At 44.0% G+C, this 21,749-nt stretch overlaps 1 protein-coding gene across 17 annotated transcripts in view; it reads right to left on the bottom strand.

Annotated features, from left to right (window-relative positions):
- LOC120409130 (sarcolemma associated protein) overlaps positions 1-21,749 on the bottom strand; it is a 169,148-nt gene that overhangs the window by 63,068 nt on the left and 84,331 nt on the right. For all 17 annotated transcript variants that reach the window (XM_039546622.1, XM_039546620.1, XM_039546633.1 and 14 more), the window contains exons 5-9: positions 17,526-17,562; positions 15,052-15,114; positions 6,624-6,719; positions 6,208-6,279; positions 5,530-5,670 (exon numbers count right to left, since the gene is read on the bottom strand). In XM_039546622.1, coding sequence (XP_039402556.1) covers positions 5,530-5,670; positions 6,208-6,279; positions 6,624-6,719; positions 15,052-15,114; positions 17,526-17,562 — 409 coding nt within the window. The remainder of the gene's footprint in view (positions 1-5,529; positions 5,671-6,207; positions 6,280-6,623; positions 6,720-15,051; positions 15,115-17,525; positions 17,563-21,749) is intronic.

Here is a 21,749-nt window from a genome sequence, read left to right as displayed (position 1 = left end):
CTCCTCCGCCAGTCCTTCTTGCCCTTCCTTGTATGCCGGGGGCTCGTTCGGGTCCTAATTGATTGACCCTGAGCACTGGGCTCAGTGCCACTTCCGTTCTCTGGTGCTCTGGAGAAGCACCTGGTAGCCTGGATACCGTGGCCTCCTTGGGTGGGGAGTGGTGCCCACTTGGGCACCAGGACTGATGCACCGAGTAGCCAGACCTCGAGGCTCTGGAGGAGTGCCCTTGCTGCTGGTGATAGGCCCATGGTGTCCAAAAGGGCCACTGCCCTGGCAGGCCCCACTGGGAATGCCACGCAGTCTGGGTCTCTCTGCTAGCCGGTGCTCTACGGGCATAGCTGGAGCAGCCTGAGTCCACCTCGGAGGCCAAGGCGGTGCCGTGGAATGGTGCCATCGGGGGGCTGGGGAATGGCTCCTCACCAGTCGGGACCGAGATTGGTATTGATGCTCCCGGGACCAGGATCGTTGTCTTCTGCTTGGGCCCAGGGACTTTGGCCTAGCGTCTCTTTGGTGCCAGCTAGGTGATGGCACCGGAGAGCGGTATGCTGACAGGGCTGGTGCTGCATGTTGGCTCAGATCCAGTGCCCTCGAGTCCCGTTGCATTAGAGGCAATTGGGAGTCCACGGAGGATGAGCTTGACCGGGACCAGTGCCGGGAGTGGTGCCAGGGTGGTGACCTCGATCGGCGCACCATTGCCAGCTTGCCTCTGGACGGCACCCTTGGTGCCGTAGGCTTCTTTTTACCAGGGCAGGGGCTCGCCGCCAACAACTCGATGAGGTCCTTTGCCACCTCAAAGGTGTCCAGTGTGGAGGGCTGTTCTAAGAGCTCCGCCAGTCCTTTCTCTGCACTCAAAGCGCTTAGCCTGGGGCTCGACGGGCCCTGCGGCACTGGAACCACTGGTGCCGAAGCGTGTCCTGGGGCACACTGCTTTTTTGAGTGCTCGGTCCCTTTGGAGGCTCCTCCTCCTTATGCAGGGAGCGCCTCCTGTCTCTAGGTTGGCCCTTCGACTGGGCTGGCGAGGTTGAACGGCGCCAGGGTCTGTCCTGCTGCCTCGGTGTCGTATGCTTGCGGTGACCTGCGAGTGCCAGATCATGAACTGACGCCGGGGCACTCCGCACTGAGGATGCTGGCGCCAAAGCCGGATGGTCCGAGGCCAAAGGTTGCAGCCCAGCCTCCATGAGTAGCTGCTTGAGGCGGAAGTCTCTTTCTTTCTTGGTTCTTGGCTTGAAAGCTTTACAGATCTTGCAGTGCTCAGTCTGGTGTGATTCCCCCAGGCAACGGAGACACGAGTCGTGGGGATTACTGTTTGGCATAGGCTTGCGGCATGTGGCACAAGCCTTAAACCCCGGGGCCAGCAGCATGCCCCACAGCCCAGGGCTGGTGCTGGAAACAACTTCCAAACACCTAAAAGAAAGGAAGCTTAATTATCTACTATTCAGAAGTGCTAACTACTGAGAACTATTAACGACTGGTAACTGCTAGCTACAGATAACTATGCTAAGGGATCACTCGCAAGCAAGAGATAAGGAGTTGTTCCAACTCTGCCACGGACTGGGGGTGGGAGTCAGTTGGCAGGGGTATATATGCACCAGCATGGACGCGCCACTCTGGTGGGGGCTCACCTGCCGGCTTGACGGGAGTCGCTAAGGGAACAAGTTTCCAACATCCGTACATGCAACGCGCACACACCTAATGTGTAATGGACGTGAACAATCACTCGAAGAACCACCTCAGTTTCTTGAGATACCTGTTGAGGTGATGCAGGTCCAGGATGGACCAAACCCCCCACTTTTGCCTTTGAGATTAGGAAATACTGAGAGTAAAATCCCTTCCCTCTCAAGTCTTGAGGAACTTCCTCCACAGCCATCATATGTAGGAGGGACTGCACTTCCTGGACAAGGAGCTACTCATGAAAAGGGTCCCAGAAGAGGGCTGGGAAGGAGGAGTGGAGAAAAACTGAAGGGTATATCTGTCTGTCATTGTATTCAGGACCCATTTGTCTGATGTTATGGATGCCCAAGCCAGGCTGAAGAGCAACAGATGGTCCAAAAATAAAATGGCAGTGGATTTGAAATAGCGACTGGTACAGCACCCACAAACGCACCTTCAAAAGGCCTGCTTGGGCCTGCTGGAGTATCTCTGAGGCCCTGACTGGGAGGCTGAAGTGGACGGGAATGGTTGGCGCTGTTTATAACCTCTGCCTTTTCTTTTGTAGGGCTCCTGTTTTGAGGGTCCCAAAAACTGAGGAAGCTGCTGGGGCCTCAAGTGTTTTCTGAAGGCAGACGGCACATACAGGCATAAGGATCATACGGTGGCCCTGAGTCCTTCAGTCCGTGAAGTCTTATGTGTGTCTGCTCTGAGAAAAGGGAATAGCCTTCAAATGGGAGATCCTGGATTGACTGTTGGACCTCGTGAGGACTGGAACCAGGAACAGCGCCTCATGGTGACTGCGGAGGTCATTGTCCGGGCTGCCAAGTCAGCAGGGTCCAGAGCCCCCTGGAGAGAGGTCCTGGCCACGATCTTATCCTCTTCTAGGAGGGTGGCAAACTCCGGACTCGACACTTGAGGCAGGGAGTCTTTGAACTTATTCAGGGAGTCCCACAGATAAAATAGTATCTCCCCAGCAAAGTTTGCTGATTGGCGATAGGCAGTTGGAGCTACCTGTGGAATAAACCTTTTTTCCCCCCGATAAGGTCCAGTTTCTTAGTGTCTTTTTGTTTTGGGGGTAGCACTCAACTGGCCCTGCCTGTCCCTTTCATTAGCGGCAGACACCACCAGGGACCCTGGGGAGTGAGAGATGATAGGTAATTAAACCTGCATGCTGGCAAATAGTATTTTTCCTCTGCCCTCTTTGAAGTGGGGTCAGAGAAGAAGGAGTTTGCCAAAGGCTTTGACTGGTCCCATCACTACCCTCATTGATGGGCAGGGCCACTTTGGATAGCCAAACCCAGGTTTGAAGCGCTTCAGAAGGTCCTGAGGGGCCCTGAAATTATACTGAGGAAGTAGGCTGCTGGGACCGGCAACAGCCTCATCTGGGGAGGATGAAGAGGAAGTTTGCACCAGAGGAGGGGCTCCTTCCTCTTCCTCAATGATATCAATTAGAGGCTTCTCCTGGACTTCAATAGTGGGGTCGATATCGAAGTCTAGATCTGAGCGGGAAGGAGTGGTGGCCTGTCTCTCGGAGGCCACTGAGTAGGAGCAGTGGGAGGTAGGCCCTGCTACCAGGGGAAACCCCCAGGGATTCAGTAGAGCCACTGCATCAGCCAGTGACCCGCTGGCCAGGTGTCCACCAAGCGACTGGCAGTGAAGCTTGCTAGGGCATAGGCTGGGTACCAATGATGGGCTTTTGGCAGTACATATGATTCCCCTTTGGATTCCAAAGAGGATTCCTCTCTTGGGAACCACAGTGGAGCAATACCTGCTTCCACTTCCATATGGTGCTGGGGTTCTGCGGTGTGCCAGGGAGCGGGATGCTGGCATCAGGTGGGGCTTGCCCCTAGATGGTGCTGGGACATCTGGTGCCAGGAAGGCACCTGATGCACCCTGTTCCCTCCCACTTCTGGATGCTGGAGCTGGTAGATGCCCTGTTGGGCTGGAGGGACTGGAAGAGAGAAAAGGTCCCAAACTGCCTGAAAAAACTCTGGTGTCGATAGCATCATGAGTCCATTGGTACCGTTGTGGCTCCCTGGTGTCAGTGGAGGGTCTTGCACTGGACTCAATGCCCTTAGTGAAATCGACGGTGCCGATGTGGATCCAGGTGTAGAAGAGTTGCCCGGTACAGGTCTCACTCCCTCTCCCTGCTTGTCTCTCTTCTGCACTGGCGAGCACCCTTTCTCAGTACGCTGCTTTTTGTTGTTCTTCCTCGGCACTGGGGATGGAGAATGGTGCCGGGAAGAGCTTGGTTCTGGGGGAGTGCTTCGCACCAATTCCAAAATACTCAGCACTGAACTGGAGCAGCTGAGCTCTGAGACAGGTCTGAGGGCAGCTTCCACGAGGATGGCCTTTAGCCTGATGTCCCAATCCTTCTTAGTGTGGGCCTGAAGTCCCAACAGATTTGCACTTGTCTTTCATGTGTCTTTCCCAAGCTCTTTAAGCAACTCAAGTGTGGGTTACTCACAGGCACAAGGCTTGTAGCCCGGGGACTGGGCATGCCAGGCCCTTGGGGCAAAAAGTCCTTTGATGATAGGAACTATATACATTAACTATATACACTGTCACAATTTGCAAACACTATATACATTAAACTATTAACAATATGAATGAAGAAAGAGTCTGAAATCAGCGGGAAGAAATCTTGCCATAGCAAGAAAGGCTCGTTCCAGCAACTGTCACAGGTGGTAAGAAGGAAGTGAGAGAGTGCACAGCTGGCTGGGCCCTTTATACCAGCGCATACATGCATGACTCCAGAGGGCGCTAGAGCCAGCCCAACAGATACCACAAAGGGAAAAAACTCTGGCAACAGTGCACACAGCAATAACCTGAGTTGTTGGATCATTTTACCAAATAACCTGAAGCAGCATCTGAGTTTAGATTTCCCTAGTAACTACATAATCAAGAAAGGGGTGAAATGCACATTTAATAACAAAAGCATTCAACTACAAACTCCATCTGCAAATACCAAAGGACTTTTAGAGCAGAGCAAATTTGGGAAAAAAGTTTATTATAGTGCCGTAACATTTCATAATATCTTCCATACATAAAAAGGACAGGTCCTACCGAAAGAGTTTACAAATCTAGAGACCCAATTTTAACATTTATGCATGAGAGTAACTTTATACACATGAATAATTTGACTGATGCCATGAGACTACTTATAGTAACACAAATTATTCATTATAGTAAGCTGACACAGAAAATGAAGATAAAGAAAGGAGTAGGAAAAACAGGAATTAAAGAGTAAAACAGTGGGTTTAATTATATTGTGAATAGAGTTCAAATTCTTTTACTTTTAAAAATGATAAGTTAGATAAGAGGAAAGGAATAGATAGAGATCACTGGTGAAAAGGAAGGAAAAAGCAATTGTTGAGGAAGGATTTGAAGGAAGGGAATAAAAAACCAATAGATGGTGGCCAATGAAATTTCATAAAAAAAAAAATTCTTAAATCGTATTTTGCATGACCAGTTAAGCTTTCATTTTAAAAGTCTTAAACTATTGTCAAACTGTATTTTTTAAATATATGAAGTATGTCATATAGGAAACAGGAATTATACTGCACTCTAATTTCTGCATGAAGAACACTGGAGAACACTTTCACTGAGTTTTAAAAAAAATGAAAACTAAGGACTTTAGTTACTGATCTACCACTGTTTTCATTACTGTGCATTAATTTCTTCCTTGTTGCTTAAAATACTGTATAACTGGAAAAACGCACATCTCCAGTACTTTCCAGTATACTGTTCCTAGAATACTAATACAAAATAAGCATATGGTGGTGTAGTGCAAGTGCTAGAATAGAGTAAAAGACTAGCTGTTCAGCATATTCAAATAGTACTACAACATCGATTATAAAATAAACAAAATCTAAGTACCTCCACTTCAGAGAGTTTTCTGACCACCTCAATTTTCTCCTGAAGGACCCGCCTCAGGGACTCTTTGGCTGTTGTCTCATAGTTGTGTTTGTCTTCCTGTAATGCTACAAGTTCCTTTCGTATACTATCTTCTGTTTGATTCTGTAAGTAGAAGTTTAAGACAGCGGAGTTATCTCTCAAAACAACACTCTATTGTAGGTTAACATTTTGTTTAACATGCAGTAGTGCTCTATATTAAACTACCATTTAAGATCTACTTTGCAAAGAAGAACAGAGTAACAATTTTGACAAATGTAACAAAATCTTAAGGGCAAAATGTTCAGTGGCTGTTCGTCCACCTGGGTATAAACTGGTATGAGACAGGCATTTGCTAGAATGTTTAAGGCAGCAGACTCTAGAACCAGATTTGATTACTAAAATAACAAAAATTAAAACAAAATCTACTCATTTCTATCAGTGCACTACCACCCATTTCCTGTCTATTCCTCAAAACCCAAGGCAGCCAGCCAGCCAAAATCCCACCACACTGAAGCTTCAGGGAGCCCATTTGAAAGTTTGTGCTCCAACTGCACTGAAAGTTTGCTTTATAACAACTTTCTAATTTTGAAAAATTTCAGGAGGACACTGCCATTCAACATTCCTAAATACTATATAATTAATCTGAAGTGAACTACCTACTTTTGAACAGGCTTGTAATTGGTTTCCCATGACTTCTAACCTTGATAGTAGTCTGTCTTCATCTATTAAAGCCTGTTGGAAAATACAATAAATTTAAATTAATGGAATAAAACAAAATGTTTATACTGTTTTTGCATTTCATAAGAAAATTCTAGATATTAAATATCTGAAAAGGGTAAATATCACTTCCTTTAGAGACATTCACTTCGGAAGCAATTAGCAGTACTGGTTAGTTCTAAGATAAATGTACGTGTGCACTTAGTCTATTAGGAGTAACGTCTCCTTCTCACTTAAGGAAGAGAACCAACCTTCAACTTTTACTCTCTTATTTATTATAATAAATTGAAAGTTACAGTTTATAGCCCACTGTATATTAAGTTCTTAGGCCTGTACATTAAGAGAAATCTTGCAGATACCTGCCAACTAGTATCTGAAGCCTCCTGTGTGACAGCAAGCAGTCGCTGAAGGGTGGCCAACTTCTGTTCCAACATTTGTTCCCGATGTAAGGCCTCCTTCAATGAAAATATAAACGCATGCAGGTCAGTTCAAACTAACTATTGGGAAAAACAGAAGCAATGCAATGTATAACCAAATACTGTTAAACCGAAAAAAGGGGGTGAAAAGATTGAACACATGAGTTAAAATCTGCCAATCATTTTAAGTTATAGCAATGCACTAGCAAATTTAAATTCATTTTTGTTTATACATATTCCTGTAAATGTTTAAAGTGAAAAGATGTTACACTACAAGCTTAAATTCTTAAAGCCATCCTTTTCATACCAGTTCCAGATATACTACAGGACACGTACATTCGGTGCAAGAACACTTTGACAAAGTCTCAATAGCAACGTATTGCTGGGTTCTATATTTGTAAAGGCTGGGGATAAAGCCCTATTAAAAGTGATTTTGTGAGATTATGCTGGAAATAAAGGACTAAAACTTCATTTTACGTTTCAAAAGTTAGATTTTACAGAAAGTTACAACTATATTCTAAAGTACATGCTTTAGGAAAAAGTTACGTTATATTAATAAACAACATGGATCAGCTTCTACTCCGTCCTGTACATATTAGAAGAGTAATGACACCATGACACTTTGCTTCTTACAACTACAGATGAATAGAGAGAGAAACTCAATTTTTATACTGTGTAGAAGCTAGCTTAATGGTAAACAAAAAATAACTTAGTGGTGACATCAGGAGAAGATTGCTTATGTTCACATCATGCATTTGCTGTAAATTTGTTTGGAGAAGTGGACTACGAAAAAGAACAGTTTTTCAAGACTTTCGGTGTACCTTATGGGCTAATTTTTATTAAACGGTTTTAAGATATAAATATTCTTAAATGTAATTAGATACAATGCAAAACATTCTGATATATTCACTGCTCCACATCAAAAATTAAGCCAGCAAATACTGATTTTTAAAAGGCAATACTTTTATTACTTCTACTTGCGAGCTACTATTAACTTAGCAGTAGGTAATATTTAAACAAACACATAATAAATCTGTATAATTATATCTGACAAAAATAAGAGCATAATATTACATACATTGATGTGCATACAACATGTGAAGAATAGCAATACATATAATGAAGTCAAGAGCAAGTTTTTCAGAGAACCAGGTAATATTTTAAATATGAAGTATTATATAGGAGATTCTAACTATCTTTTCTGTCAAATTACATGAAAATGCCAAACTACAAAAAAAGGTAAGCTATGTTTTTTCTTTCCGCAGATGGAAGGATCATTTTGAGTTCACTATGGGTTTGCCTATATGGCAAGTTACTATGCTGCGAACCTGGGCTGCATCTATAGAACACCAGCTTGCCGCACAGTAACATCCCATGTGGACACTGCTACAATCCAGTAAAAGTTCTTGAGTACAGCTTAGCATACTGCTATTTCCGAACATAGTACACTAAGCCACAGTCCCAGACTGGGACTTTCACTTCAGCTTATATTTAAAAGTACGTATCTAGCATTAGCTTATCTTTAAAATATCAACTGAATATAAACTACAGCAGTGTTGTTTTTCTGAGCCTGCAACAATAAGCTCTGAGGTCTGACCTGCCCCACTCGTCTCTGGATGCTAACTGAAGCATGATAACAGTTTAAATGTCAACGTTAACTATTTTACTGATGAGCACTTTATAGCAGGAACAGTCAGTGGTGTGCTTATCCATCGCTGTTCAATGCAATGATTTCTATTGGACCATGGCAATAGGACAGCTGATTGCTGGGTGAAAAAGTAGGAAGTAAAGCTCTCCCCATCCCTGCAAATCCCCAATCAATCCTGCATCTGCCCACATGGTGCAAGGAAAGAGAAACAGCATTTAATGTCATGTCACTAGTGACAAAACCTTCAACCACTTCCTGGAAGCCCAAACCCCCAGACTCCTTCCCACACTTTTACAGGTACCAAATGCCCCAATTTTTCATTATACCATATCTATTTGCCCTTCTCTAAAAGCCAAAATAACCTCGACAATGAAGTTAGTACTATGTCAATATTTAAAAAAAAAAACAGTGGAAGAATGAAAATATCAAAATGAGGGAAGGGCAGCATAAGTATTTTAATATTAAAATAAATGCAATACCATAGTGATAATTAATTTTCATAATTCACAACCTCAATTTTTTACATTTAACATCTGCCTCAGAATTTTCAGCTTTCTACAGAACTTAACACTAGAGAGCTGTAGAAATCTTATCACATAATTTAGATCCAGCTTGTTATTATGTATACTATACGGGCCCTTATTTTTAACACTTACTCGCGGCTAGAGAAACTTGGGTGACGCTATTGATTGATTCAGATAATAGAATTATTATTAAATTTTCCATGAACGGAGGGGACTCAAAGCTAGCAGATTGGTCTGGAAAGGTATAGAAAGAAGTGCCACTTCAGCAGCATTGTTTCCCTCCTTCCTTTGAAAGCCCCTCCACAGATAATTGTGGGGTTGAGTAAGGATGGAGGCACAGCTCTTCTCCACAAAATCTTCCCTCTTGTGATGGAGGATATCCAGGCTTAATTTAATGCTTCTTGAAAGCAGAGCATAGCCAGGGGTGGGGCTAGGTGAGCTGCAGCCCACTCACTTAGCATCCAGGCCCACCCAAATCTGAGCAGAGGTGTAGTGCTGCCACAATGGCCCGTAGCATCACTCAGGCACCTGAAATACAGGACAGAGTGCGGGCAGGACTGGAGCCATCCAAATCCACAGGCTGGGAGGGAGGGAGTCGAACCAGGTGTGTGTGTGGGTGCCTTGTGGGGGCAAGTCTAGGTGGGGCCAGAGCTGGGGCCGGAACAAAGCCAGTCTGGGCGCCTACGCACATGACTGGGCTAGGCATGGGCAGGGCGCTAGAGACTGGGGCAGCAGTGCAGGTCACACAGACACAGCGGCACCAGGACAGAGGGATGCGGCTGGCCAGGGGGACAGATACTCAACCGGACTTGAGAGGGTGGGCAGAACTCTAGCTTGTGCACACCGGGCAGCCTCATCTTCTGGTGTCTGCTGAGTGGTAAGGGCCGGCTGGCAGGGGGTGGGGGGAACACAGGCCCCCCGATCACTCCTGCCCTCCTCCCCAGGGCCCCAGATCCCTCCTGAACCCCCCCATCCCTCCTGCACCCCAGTCCCATCCCTGTGCCACCAGCTCCAGGCTCTGCTATGCCCCCCAGTTCTGCTGCCTCACCCATGTCCTGCACTCCCCTGGGTCCTGCCCCTTCCCCCCAACTCTGGCCCTTGGCCTTTGCCCTCCCCCATCCAGCCCCCTGACCCCGTTTTCCCTTCCCTCTCTGGATAAACTCTCTCTTCCCAAGATGGCGAGGCTCAGAAAATCTGTTCACGCTGCAGGGTAGGAATAGGATACAATCCTAGACAAATTAGAGGATTGGGCCAAAAGAAACCTGATGAGATTAAACAAGGACAAGTGCAGAGTCCTGCACTTAGGACAGAAGAATCCCATGCACTGCTACAGACTAGGGACCGAGTGGCTAGGCAGCAGTTCTGCAGAAAAGGACCTAGGGGTTACAGTGGACGAGAAGCTGGATAGGAGTCGACAGTGTGCCCTTGTTCCCAAGAAGGCTAATGGCATTTTGGGCTGTGTAAGTAGGGGCACTGCCAGCAGATCGAGGGACATGATCATTCCCCTCTATTCGACATTGGTGAGGCCTCATCTGGAGTACTGTGTCCAGTTTTGGGCCCCACACTACAAGAAGGATGTGGAAAAATTGGAAAGAGTCCAGCGGAGGGCAACAAAAATGATTACGGGGCTGGAGCATGACTTATGAGGAGAGGCTGAGGGAACTGGGATTGTTTAGTCTGCAGAAGAGAAGAATGAGGGGGGGATTTGATAGCTGCTTTCAACTACCTGAAAGGGGGTTCCAAAGAGGATGGATCTAGTTCTGGTTCTCAGTAGTACCAGATGATAGAACAAGGAGTAATGGTCTCAAGTTGCAGTGGGGGAGGTTTAGGTTGGATATTAGGAAAAACTTTTTCACTAGGAGGGTAGTGAAGCACTGGAATGGGTTACCTAGGGAGGTGGTGGAATCTCCTTCCTTAGAGGTTTTTAAGGTCAGGCTTGACAAAGCCCTGGCTAGGATGATTTAGTTGGGAATTGGTCCTGCTTTGAGCAGGGGGTTGGACTAGATGACCTCCTGAGGTCCCTTCCAACCCTGATATTCTATGATTCTGTGCCATTGGAATTCTGCGCCATTGCGCAATGCAGAATTTTGCAGAAATTTATGTTGTGCGTGCAGAATTTCCCTCTCCTCGCCAACAGAAATGGGCTGCAGAGCTGCTGGCCACTAGGGGCCGGTGGACCCAGCAGAGCCCAGCTTGCAAGTAGAAGACACTACTGGGGGATGGGGGAGTAGAAGCTGGAGGGTTCCTGGAAGCTGCAGTTCCCAGCATGCCCTGAAAAAAAGGAGGCAGCATGCAGGAAACTCCATGCAATCCCAGGACCCAGCATCAGTCTGTTTCTCCCATCAGATTCCTGGGCTCTGGGGGGAGAGGGTGCGAGCCTCTGGGCCAGCAGAAGCCCCCATGACTGGGCTCTGGGGGGATAGGGAGTATGAGCATCTGGGCCGGGAGGGCCCTGCAGCTGGGCTCTTGGGGGGGAAGCAGAGGGCAGAGAAGCAGGAATTGGGCTATGATAGAGATTTATTTAACTCTACTCCTGGGGGAATTTTTGAGTGTGTCTGTATTATTATAATTGAAAGTGGTGTGATTATATGTTATTTTGACAAATAGAATTTGCACAATTTTAAAATACTGTATGCAGAATTTTTATTTTTTTGGCACAGAATTCCCCAGGAGTAAACACTCTAAGAACACTTATACATTGAAATGTACAATCAGGATCATCTCTAAAAGGCAACACACTCTTTAAAATACATCTATAGTGTGGTTAACCTTTTATTAAACGCTACCTCTAAGGGACAAATTTTCATCAGTCCTCTGAATTAATTTACAACCATATATACCATGTAAAACCAAACATTGATTCAATTATATGTACAGAGTGGGCACAGGTTTTTTTAAATGTACACAATAATATGCATGCACAAAGGACCAGTTAAATGTCCAATTGGTCATTTTCACACACAATTACCATAACTCCACACAAACTGTGCATGCACATTTTCGTGTGAACAATTTTAAAATCTGGACTTCTTATATAAAGCTACACTCCTCAACTGAACAATATTATAGTGAACTTTCTAGCCTAGGTTACTTTTGCTTTATTCAAAAGAAATTAAAGCAAAGTGTTATGAACATTAACGGAGGTTTACAATATGTTGCCAGATTGAAACTTTGATAACCTGTTCTGTCCTTCATTAATTCACAAAGGATTTCTTAAATTATAGTAGCTTAAATATTTGTATAATGTAAAATGGAAGTCTGCTTTCAGGAGTAAAATGGGAAGTACAGTATTATGCTTTTACCACCTAATTAGATTATAAGCTCTTTGGGGGCAGGCATTGTTTTTATTACGGGTACATACAATGCCTTGCAGAATGGGTCCCCAGTCTCTGGAACCTCCAGGCACTATTATCATATAAATATAGCTTCCATTATTACATGGGCAATCCTCCACTGTACCTATTAAAACTGGTTTCCTTAAATGAACATTATGCCATCTTGAACTTGCAGTTCACTATCAAATAGAGGGCTCAATCAGGGAACAGGGCCCCACTGTACATACACAACAAAAAAACTCAGTCCCTGCTTCAAAGAGATTACAATCTAAACAAGATTCAAAATTACCACCTGTAAACTAAAAACAGAAATGGCAAAAATGTAATTGAAGGTAGAGAGAATTGTCAGTAGGGATGATTTACACATTATTTTCAAAGAAACATTTATTTCTACAATCCCTCTTTAAAAACGGTGATTTGGATACTATGAGCCCTCTGTTTTGTGGCCCATCCATAGGTCCCTCAGTAAAGGTGGCTATCTGTTTCAGAGTGAATAAGTTCACCTGTATATTCCCAGTCATGTCACAGCCTACTCAGTAAAGTAAATATAGGTGTTAAGCAATTCAGTGCCATATTAAAATCTAGTTACATGTAGCAAGGCAGAAGGGGGAAAGTAGCGTAAATTATGTTAACCGAGCACCAGAAAAGTACTGGTTTTATAAATGGTTACCAAAATAGAAAATAAATGAATTATGTAACAGAGTCAAAAAGCCTGAGCAGGCTCTCACACCAGAGTAAACAAGGAATAACTACTGAAATCAGTTACACCGCTGTGAAACCAGTGTGAGTGAGAACAAAGTCAGGCCTTGTGTGTCTTGAATAAACAAGTTTACAGTAGGCACCTTGCCCATTCTAGTACAAGTTAGCTACTCCATTAATCAAGTTTAAGTGAAAAACTAGTTTCTAAACAAATAGTTTTTAAAGTTCTCCTTCAAGCCACTAGATGGTGCAGTTTACCCTTCTCTATTCAGAGTGGCTTGGAGCCACATTTATCAATTGGCAAGAAGAAAGCTCTAGTCTCAGATTCTCAAAGCATGCGATCTGCAAGAAAATTTATATAAATATAAGTGTGTATACATTTATAGTACACACAGATCATGCTCAATATAATCAATAAATGAAATAATTACCAATATCTGCAATTCAACTACCTTTCTGAAAAAGTTAATTGCCATAAACTGGGTTATTTCCCAAGAAAGAAATCTAAATCACAAGATTTTCAAAGATTAAAGACTTATTCTGTAAAAATCTTTACATAGCCTGATGGATGATCTTATAGGTGAGTGAGCAGTATTTTATCTGATGATCCTAAGTCTTGCACACATGCTCAGAGTCTAACTGATCACCATACGTGGGGTTGGGAAGGAATTTCCCCCAGGTCAGATTGGCAGAGAGACCTTGCAGGTTTAAACTAGTGCAATGTTGGATTCTCTGTAACTTGAAGTCTTTAAATCATGATTTGAGGACTTCAGTAACTCAAGCCAGAGGTTAGAAGTCTATTACATGAGTGGATGGGTGAAGTTCTGTGGCCTGCAATGTGCAGGAGGTCAGACTATATGATCACAATGGTCCCTTCTGACCATGAAGTGTATAAGTGTTTTAGTCCTATAATGCTCTACTAGATTAAACCGTAAGAGGCTATCTAAACCTTTTCTATTTTTAGAGAACTGCAAGATTTACTAGGTGAAACTTAAAACAGAATATGTAAAGATTCAGAAATAAGATTGTCTATTGCACTGCTAGCCAGGTGGTATCAGTCCAAATTATAATAGTCAAACCATTTCTGCTTACTCCTGGCACTTTCCCATCAAAATCAGTTTGACATGGAGAAATCCACATTCCCTTCTAATAGAGGAATGCAACAAAGCACCTATCTTCCTTTTACCTCAGAGCAGCTTTATGATTACCAGACCTATTTGGCACTAACAGCAAGAAGGTAGCAAGATGCTTTCGCATGCCTTAAAAAGGAACTTTGGGAAGCATTTCTAAAAATACACATAGTTCCACAAATCCAACTATCATTATCAACCTCACAGATCGTGATTCACAGTTCAGAACATAAATGTTACTTCCTAGTTCTAGAATCAAAAGGAAATATGCCATACATGCAAGCTAATCCATCATCCCTTTCCCTTCATCTTTTCCAAAAGCTAGAATTTTCTTTAACGTACCTATTCCTCTCACCGGAATTGTAATTTTTCCTACAACCAACCAATCAACATAACCTACATTTATACTACATTTTGTAGAAAGGGGAACGAAAATAACAATACAAATCTATTTAAAAGAAAAAAATGATGGTTAAGTAATAGATAAAAATTATTTATTTAAAAATCCAGAGTGATATATTAATGCATTTTAATAATTCCCATTCATATTCTCCTATGAGTTTTTTCTTGTTATACTACTAAAAAGCTTCACAGACAGCCCTTTAATATTTTTCGAGTATTAAAATGATTCCAAAGCAGAATTATAAATACAAGAAGGTTGGAACCTAGTCTCAATTCTAAGAAAAGTGAGGGAGTACCAGATTTATGTTTATACAGATTCATATAGCATATGAAACCACTGTCAAGTCTCCAGGGATGTGCATATATAGAATTCTATACTTATGCAAGCCAAATAATTTATCTGAAAAATATTCATAAAATACCACAGAAGGGCAAATATCATATATTTTATGTTGTTTTCAACAGAAAAGGCAGTTAATTCTTAACTGTTAGTGTTTATAAACTGAACCATACTTTGAACATACACAGCGTACACATATGAAAGATTTACATTCTGAACAAAGATTAACTACTTGGTTGTGTTATTTGCATAAACTATCAAATTAAGGAGTAAAAAAAGAAAAACAATTTTACCTGTAGATACTGAGAAAGCTGAAACAGTTCCTGAGAGTACATACTGGGAGTGTTAGCAGCAACCTATGAAATAAGAACATATCATCAAAATCATTTTGGGTATTCTAACCCAACTCAGACAATTCAAAGTATCCGTAAATATTTAAGGAAGATCACTGCCTACCAGTTCTTTTTCCTCTTAGCACCTTTTCTATTCTACCTTTACTGTATGTATTACAATACTACCTACAAGCCCCAAACAGGATTGAGGCCCAACTGTGCTAGGCTCTGTACAAACAAACAGATACTGAAAAAAAAAATCACTGCCCTGAAGAGTTTATGATCTAAATTAAAACACACACACAAAGGCTTGGAAGGCAACAGAGGCACAGAAGTGAAACCACTTGCACAAGATCATACAGCAGCTCAGGGGCAGTGCTAGATATGAAACCCAGGTCTCCCAACTCCTAGTCCAGGGCCCTGTGCACTAGACCATGCTACCTCCCTATGATATATTCTATTCTAAACAAAGCATCAGTCTGCACAAGGTTCTTCCACCACACAGAAAAAGTGCAAGCCACATATCTGCAGTACTATTTTTGAAAAGTTCTATCTAAATAGTAGCTGACTGGTCTTAGTATCATCTGATGTCCCCCCAGCATGGCTGAATGGTCATGGAAATAAATCAGCAATGGACTGATTCAAATGAAAAGGTAAAACCAATTCAGTCAAAAATTTTGGGTGAGGCCTCATTACTACCTATGTTTTGCAACATGCCAAGTACCCCAAAATTTTCTCTAATGCTTTGTTTGACAATGACTCTTGCATAAGGAGGCTTTTGAGTCTGGCTTGGGCCAACTTAGAGAAAGACCTACAAAACAGCAGAAAGTCATTCTTCTAATCATGCTATACTCTCTCCAGACCCACCATGAGCTGAAAACTTATGGGAACAAGAGATGCACCTTTGCTTCAATACCTTATCTGCCATAAGATTCGGTACTGGTGGAGAGATCTCAGCTAAGTTGGGGGTTTTGTATTGCTGGGAAATATCTAAGAAATACTTAAAACAGGAATAATAATAGTAATTAAAAAAACACTGCCAGGCAGACAAAAGTGAAAAGGAACAGGTTCATAAAGACAGTTTGGCAGGCAGAGGAATAGACATCAGGTTATGTATAGCCTTGGCTCAGGGCAGGTAGAGGCTTGAGGTATATGTGTGCATCCCCCAAACTGTCAACCAACTCATTATAATAAAAGTCAATAAATGCTGTTGTCACTTCACTGTTTCTAATCTAATCTAATTATCTCTTATCCACTGAATATAGGGCTCAATAACAATTTTTTTTTAAAGTATGGGATACCACTGCCTTATTTTTTTAAATTTACAATTGTAGATGTCACAGTAGTTGAGGCAGGATATAACATTCAGTCCTCCTTAAAAAAAACTCACATTGTCGCTGGGGAGCCTAGTCTTCGGCCCCTCCCCCGTTGTCCCCCCTCCCCTGCAGCCATGCTGCCGTGCGGGCCACGCTCTGGCCCGCTGGGCAGCGTGAGGAGTGCAGCTGGCTCTGGCTGGGTGTTGCAGCTGCGAGCTCCTGCTGCTGGTAAGTGAGTGGAGCTTGGGTAAGGGACTGGGGACAGTTGGATGGGCCGGAGGTTCGGGGAGGGGGCAGTCAGGGGATGGGGAACAGGGAGTGTTGGAAGTGGGAGTCCCAGGAGGCCTGTCAGGGGTCGGGGATGTGGATAGGGATCAGGAGGGCAGTCAGGGGACAGGGAGCAAGGGGTGTTGGATAAAGGGGTGGGATCCTGGGGGGCAGTTAGGGGTGGTGGGTCCTGGGAGGGGGTGGTCAGGGGACGAGGAGCAGAGGGCAGTTGGACAGGGGTGGGAGTCCCGGGGGAGCGCTGTCAGGGGACAAGGAGCAGAAGGGGTTGGGAGTTCTGAGGGGGGGCAAGTCAGGGGGCAGGAAGTGGGAGGGGGCCAGGCTGTTTGGGGAGGCACAGCCTTCCCTACCCGGCCCTCCATACGGTTGCGCAACCCCAATGTGGCCCTCAGGCCACAAAGTTTGCCCACCCCTGCCATAGAACATACTGCAGCAAGAGCCATCTTCCATGCTAATCATTTTACTCATGTCACTCCCCTTTTTGAATTTCTCATTGCCTCTGTCCTATTGCATCATGTCCTTCTTGTTACCACCTTTGATGCTCTATAATTCTACCCGTCTTGATTTACCCAAGCATGTTGTGCTTCGTGTTATTTTGCCAACGTTTCCACACCTGACCACTGGTGGAAAAAGTAGAGTATTCCCATACCATAAAAACTCAGCCTGCCATGCATATACTTGTGATACTGAAGGAATGACTAATGTTTAATTTTTTTAAAACAGTAAAAATATTAAACCATGTAAAGTAATCCAATGCAAGGCACACCTACAAGTAGTTAAGTTTTTCTCATTCTTTCAACTTTTTAATTAAAAGACAGAGTACAAATGACTTACCTTGTCAACAGGACTTGGTAATGGAGCATGGATGACACTGAAAAAAGAATGAAAACAAAAACAAACAAAAAAACTTAGAATTTGTTCAGTAACAGAATTATGCGCGTAAACATCAAGTATGAAACAGCAGTTCAAAAATCCACAAAACTATCAGTATTCCTGTAAATGTTTAACTTAAGACATTCTTCATTTTTAAGTTTATTTTTAGAGAACAGTGACCGAAGTTAAAAAAAAAAATACTGTTTTTACATCTTCTGCTCAGTACCATTTTGTGAAATTGTACTTTGAAGTAGATTTTTCAAATTTAGTTTTCAGTTCTAATCTAAAAATTAAACAAACCAGTGAGCCACTTTCTAAAACCTTGATCGCTATTTTTCTATCATATAGTTAGATAATATTGTATACATTTTTTAAAACAAAGATTTGTTAAGGTTCAAATGCAACTTACATGTGGAAATTAGTTACATGCACAAAAACATGCAGTTACAAGCACTAGATAAATCACCCTAATATACATCTTTATTGATGAAGAAAGAAAATATGTTATACAAAAAGTTTAATGAACTAATCTTGTCCAAGGAAACAGCTACTTTTGAACAATTTCACATTTGAACAACAAGAGCAATTTACATAACTGCCTAATTTTAACAGTGATGTTGTAGCCTGGTTGGTCCCAGGATATTAGGGACACAAGGTGGGTGAGGTAATATCTTTTATTGGATCTGCTTATGTTGGTGAAAGAGACAAGCTTTTCAGTTTACGCAGAGCTCTTCTTTGGGTCTGGAAAAGGTACTCAGTGTCACTGTTAATGCAAGGTGAAAGGGATTATTTAGCGTAAGTAATTAACACGTTTCAAGGGACCATTCAAGGGGAAGTGGCCTGGTAACACCACTTCAGTCATAAGGAGGAAAGGAAGTGGGGGAGAGCAGCTGGACAGAGGTAGTTGTTAATGGGTTACAGATTGTTGCAATAAACCATAAATCAAGTCTCTCAATTCAATCCATGATTATTAGTGTCTAGTAAAGTTATGAATTTCAGATCCCATCCTTAAAAAAAATCTTTTCTGAACCCTTCCTTTCTGGCCTTCAAACAATTCACCCAAACTTTCCAAGCTCATCATCAGAAGCAAGCTCCCCACAGACCAGGACACATCTACTCAAAGCAGCACCAGACCCTACCAGAACAACAGATGCAAACTGGCAGACATATCAACACCCCCACAACACACATTTCAAGATCCCTGGGTCCTATACATGCCTATCACAACATATGGTCTACCTCATCCAGTGCACTAAATGTCTCAATAGCAACTATGTGGGTGGAACAAGACAGACAATCACTATGCTGTTGAATGAACTCACACAGGAGAACGATAAGAAACACACCACATCACCTATGGGTGAACACTTTTCACAAAGCAATCATTCTATATCTGACTTATCAGTCCTCATCCTCAAAGGAAACCTACAGAACACTTTCCAAAGACGAGCCTGGGAGCTTAATCCCATAACAATGCTAGAAACTAAAAATCATGGACTGACTAGAGACACTGGGATTATGGATTACAACGATCTGTAACCGACTAACAAACTCCTCCCAGCTGTTCCCCACCCTTCCTTTCCTCCCTAAGACTGGAGAGGTGAAAATGGGCCACTTCACTTTGAATGGTCCCTTGAAATGTGTTAGCTACTTATGCTAAACAATCTGTTCTACCTCCTATTTAGCAGCGACACTCTGAGGGTAAGTTTATATTTAAAATGGTGCGTCAGCGCAGCTGCACCAATGCAATTGCAGCACCCCTGCAGCACTTTAATGAAGACACTGTAAGCTGACAGGAGAGTGCTCCTGGAGCGGGTTAGTTCAGTATAACTATGTCACTCGGGCGTGTGGGTTTTTCACACCCGAGTGGCGTAGTTATAGTGATGCAAGCCTGTAGCATAGACCAGACTTCAGGCTTGGTCTAGAGTACAGACGTATGTCAATATAACTACGTCACTCAGGTGTGTGCAAAATCCACACCCCTGAGTGATGCAGTTACACCAACTGAACTCCTGGTGTAGACAGCATGATGTGGACAGGAGGGCTTTTCCTCTTAACATAGCTACCACCTCTCTGGGAGGTAGGGTACCCACGCTGACGGGAGAAGCTCTCTCATCAGCATAGGTAACGTCTACAGTAAGCGCTACAGTGGCACATTTGTGTCGCTGCAGCACTATATCCATAGGATAGTATATCCCTAACAAGCCCTTAGTTTCCCAGACCTGAAGAAGAGCTCTGTGTAAATTCAAAAGCTAGTCTCTCTTACCAACAGAAGTTGGTCCAATGAAAGATATTACCTCATCCACCTGGTCTCTCTAATTTTAACCAGAAATGACAGTTTAGACTCAGATATTCTGATACTGAGGTTGAGATTTAGAAACCAAAATTACACACAAATAATTTCCCACACTAAAAAATAATTTTCCATACTAAGTAATACTGACTTAATTGAATCACTTCAGAATAGCATGTTAAACCGAGTTTCAAACAAGTACATTGTTTTCATATATTAGAAAACGATTTAATAGAATGAAATTAAATTTGATGTTTAAGTCACAGTACAATAGTAAATATCCAAGAAGTACCATATAAAAAGATTTAATATGAAAGTTCAAAAAAAAGACGGTTACTCACCATAGTAACTGTTGTTCTTCGAGATGTGTTGCTCCTATCCATTCCAGTTAGGTGTACGCGCCGCGCGTGCAAGGCTCTTCGGAACATTTTTACCCTAGCAACTCCGGTGGGCCGGATGGGCGCCCCCTGGAGTGGCGCCGCCATGGCACTGAATATATATCCCAGCCGGCCCGTCCGCTCCTCAGTTCCTTCTTGCCGGCTACTCCGACAGTGGGGAAGGAGGGCGGGTCTGGAATGGATAGGAGCAACACATCTCGAAGAACAACAGTTACTATGGTGAGTAACCGTCTTTTCTTCTTCAAGTGATTGCTCCTATGCATTCCAGTTAGGTGATTCCCAAGCCTTACCTAGGCGGTGGGGTCGGAGTGAGACGTGGCAGAGTGTAAGACTGCTGAGCCGAAGGCTGCGTCGTCTCTGGATTGTTGCACCAACGCGTAGTGGGAAGCGAAGGTGTGGACAGAAGACCAGCTGGCCGCTCTACAGATGTCCTGGATGGGAACATTGGCCAGGAAAGCGGCCGACGAGGCTTGCGCTCTCGTCGAGTGAGCGATGAGGCGGCATGGTGGCACGCGAGCAAGCTCGTAGCATGTCCGGATACATGCCGTCACCCAGGAGGAAATCCACTGCAAGGAGACCGGCTCGCCTCTCATGCGGTCAGCAACCGCCACAAACAGCTGTGGCGAACGCCGGAAGGGCTTCGTCCGCTCGATATAAAAAGTGAGGGCCCTGCGGACGTCCAGGGTGTGAAGCTGTTGCTCATGAGGTGAGGCGTGCGGCTTCGGGAAGAAGACCGGAAGGAAGATCTCCTGATTGAGGTGAAAGGCCGACACCACCTTAGGGAGGAAGGCCGGATGTGGTCGAAGCTGCACCTTGTCTCCGTGAAAGACGGTGTATGGTGGACTAACCGTTAGTGCCCGGAGCTCAGAAACTCGTCTTGCCGATGTAATTGCGACTAGGAAGGCTGTCTTCCAGGAGAGGTAGAGTAGAGAGCACGTGGCCAGGGGCTCAAAGGGCGGTCCTATAAGCTTGGCCAGAATGAGATTTAAATCCCAGGTTGGGGAAGGACGCCGCACCGGCGGGTACAAGCAGTCCAGGCCTTTAAGGAAGCGGGAAACCATCTGGTTGGAGAAGCTGGACCGACCTCCCATAGATGGACGAAAGGCGGACACGGCCACCAGGTGCACCTTCAAGGAGGAGACCGCGAGTCCTTGTTCTTTAAGGTACCAGAGGTAGTCCAGTATTGTAGGGATAGAGATTAGGAAGGGATTAAGGCCGCGCTGATCGCACCAGAGCGCAAAACGCTTCCATTTCACGCGGTAGGTGGAGCGAGTGGAAGGCTTCCTGCTTTCAAGTAGGACTTGCTGTACTGCCGCCGAACAGCCCCTCTCTGCGTGGGTCAACCACGCAGGAACCAAGCTGTAAGATGGAGGGACTGTAGGTTCGGGTGGCAGAGTCTGCCGAAGTCCTGTGTGATGAGGTCCGGCCATAACGGAAGGGGAACGGGATCCCGAACGGAGAGCTCGAGCAGCAGGGTGTACCAGTGCTGCCTCA

The sequence above is a fragment of the Mauremys reevesii genome, linkage group 7 (genome assembly GCF_016161935.1).
Source record: "Mauremys reevesii isolate NIE-2019 linkage group 7, ASM1616193v1, whole genome shotgun sequence".
NCBI lineage: Eukaryota > Metazoa > Chordata > Testudines > Geoemydidae > Mauremys > Mauremys reevesii.
Note: the sequence above shows the minus strand (reverse complement) of the source record. Positions and strands in the feature narration are given on the sequence as shown.